This window comes from Echinops telfairi, unplaced genomic scaffold, assembly GCF_000313985.2.
Source record: "Echinops telfairi isolate 266 unplaced genomic scaffold, ASM31398v2 ScPeMD7_443;HRSCAF=831, whole genome shotgun sequence".
In the NCBI taxonomy this organism is placed as follows: Eukaryota; Metazoa; Chordata; class Mammalia; order Afrosoricida; family Tenrecidae; genus Echinops; species Echinops telfairi.
Window position 1 is genome coordinate 85,722,844 of NW_022104341.1, and position 1,565 is coordinate 85,724,408.

At 43.3% G+C, this 1,565-nt stretch overlaps 1 protein-coding gene across 1 annotated transcript in view; it reads right to left on the reverse strand.

The window, feature by feature from the left end:
• Positions 1–894: 894 nt before the first annotated feature.
• Positions 895–1,565, reverse strand: part of LOC101653630 (olfactory receptor 2A5-like) — a 969-nt gene continuing 298 nt past the window's right edge. The window contains exon 1 of the mRNA XM_030886152.1: positions 895–1,565. This exon is cut by the window's right edge and continues 298 nt beyond it. Coding sequence (XP_030742012.1) covers positions 895–1,565 — 671 coding nt within the window.

A 1,565-nucleotide genomic window follows, 5' to 3' on the forward strand; every position in this document is an offset into this window, starting at 1 on the left:
TGGCCTGCTCATAAGGAGGACCCTATCTCATTTTAACCTTCCTGCTTCTTGAACACCCTGAGAACTGCCAAACTCCTGCCATGTTTCCACCTATCTTGGACACACACAACTCTGCATACACTAGCCTATGATCTCCCTATGTTCTGCATTATTGCATGTGACTGCAGGAGTCTGAAGAAGGACTTAGGAACTACTATTGGACTCATGGACTTGAGTTGGACTGGAATGGGATGCTTTCTTGATATATAATTGCTTCTTGAAATAATGCACTTTCTTATACATACATGAGTTTCACTGATTTTGCTTCCCTGGACAAGCCAGTTTAACACACATACTATTCCACTTAAACTTATCATATTTTATGTTGTGTGTATATAGACCATTGGTTCCTGTTCCATTGTTATAGATTGAATTGTTAAGCTATAATTTTCTGGTCTTAGGGTAGAATGATTACCGATCCATCAGACCAGACCACGTGACTTGTTTTCCCAGTAGGGTGAGAACAAAGGGATGTGTGTCCCTTCAGCTGAAAGAGTCATCATTTATTTAGCTTTATTTTCTTATCTTCTGTCACAAGAAGGTTTCAAGTAGGGCTCTTTCTTCAGCCTCAAGCCAAGATTAAAAAAGGCTTACAGTCAACCTACCACTGACTTGGAACAAGAATACATGAAACTGCTGTTGGAAGCCACTGAGATTATGAAGTTGCTTGTTGTTACACCACAATGGAGCAAGTTGATCAACGTAGCCATGTTGCTTCCATGTTTTACAATTGCTCCACAGGACATGTTGACAAAATGTACAATATTCAAAGGTACAATGTTTGTTGAAAACATTAGGTATTGATCTTCTCCTAGGCATTAAACATTCTACCAAAGCCCTCTTGTCCATCCCAGTTCAACTGGCCCCCCTATCATGCCCCATAACCTTGAGAAAAGCCCCCTTGATGTCCTTGTTCCTCAGACTATAGACAACAGGATTGAGCAGCGCTGTGAAAACATTATAGAAGAGCGCAATTTGCTTGTCACGTTCAGATGAGAAGCTGGAGTTGGGCCTAAAGTAGATGTATGTAGCTGGAGCATAGAAGAATGTGGCCACAGTTAGGTGGGAAGCACAGGTGGAGAAGGCCTTGCAACGTCCCCTGGTGGATTTGATCTTGAGAATGGCCTGGACAATACGGATATAAGAGGCCAGAATAAGGCAACTTGGAGTGATATTCACAAACACACTCATGATCAGGTCCACCATCTCAATGAGGTGGGTATCCATGCAAGCTAAGCTCCGTACTGAGGGACTTTCACAGAAGTAGTGGTTGACGATGTTGGGCCCACAGTAGGGCAACCTCATTGTGAAAAAGGTATGAATAAGAGAGAAGAAGAAACCACAGACACAGGTCCCACCTGCCAGTCGTGTGCACATTCCCCAGCTGAGGATAACAGTGTAGTGCAATGGGTAGCAAATGGCTACATATCGGTCATAGGCCATGACCACAAAGAAAATGCACTCAGTCAGGGACAGGGCACCAAACACATACATCTGCAGCCAACAGCAAGCAAAAGAGATGGTCT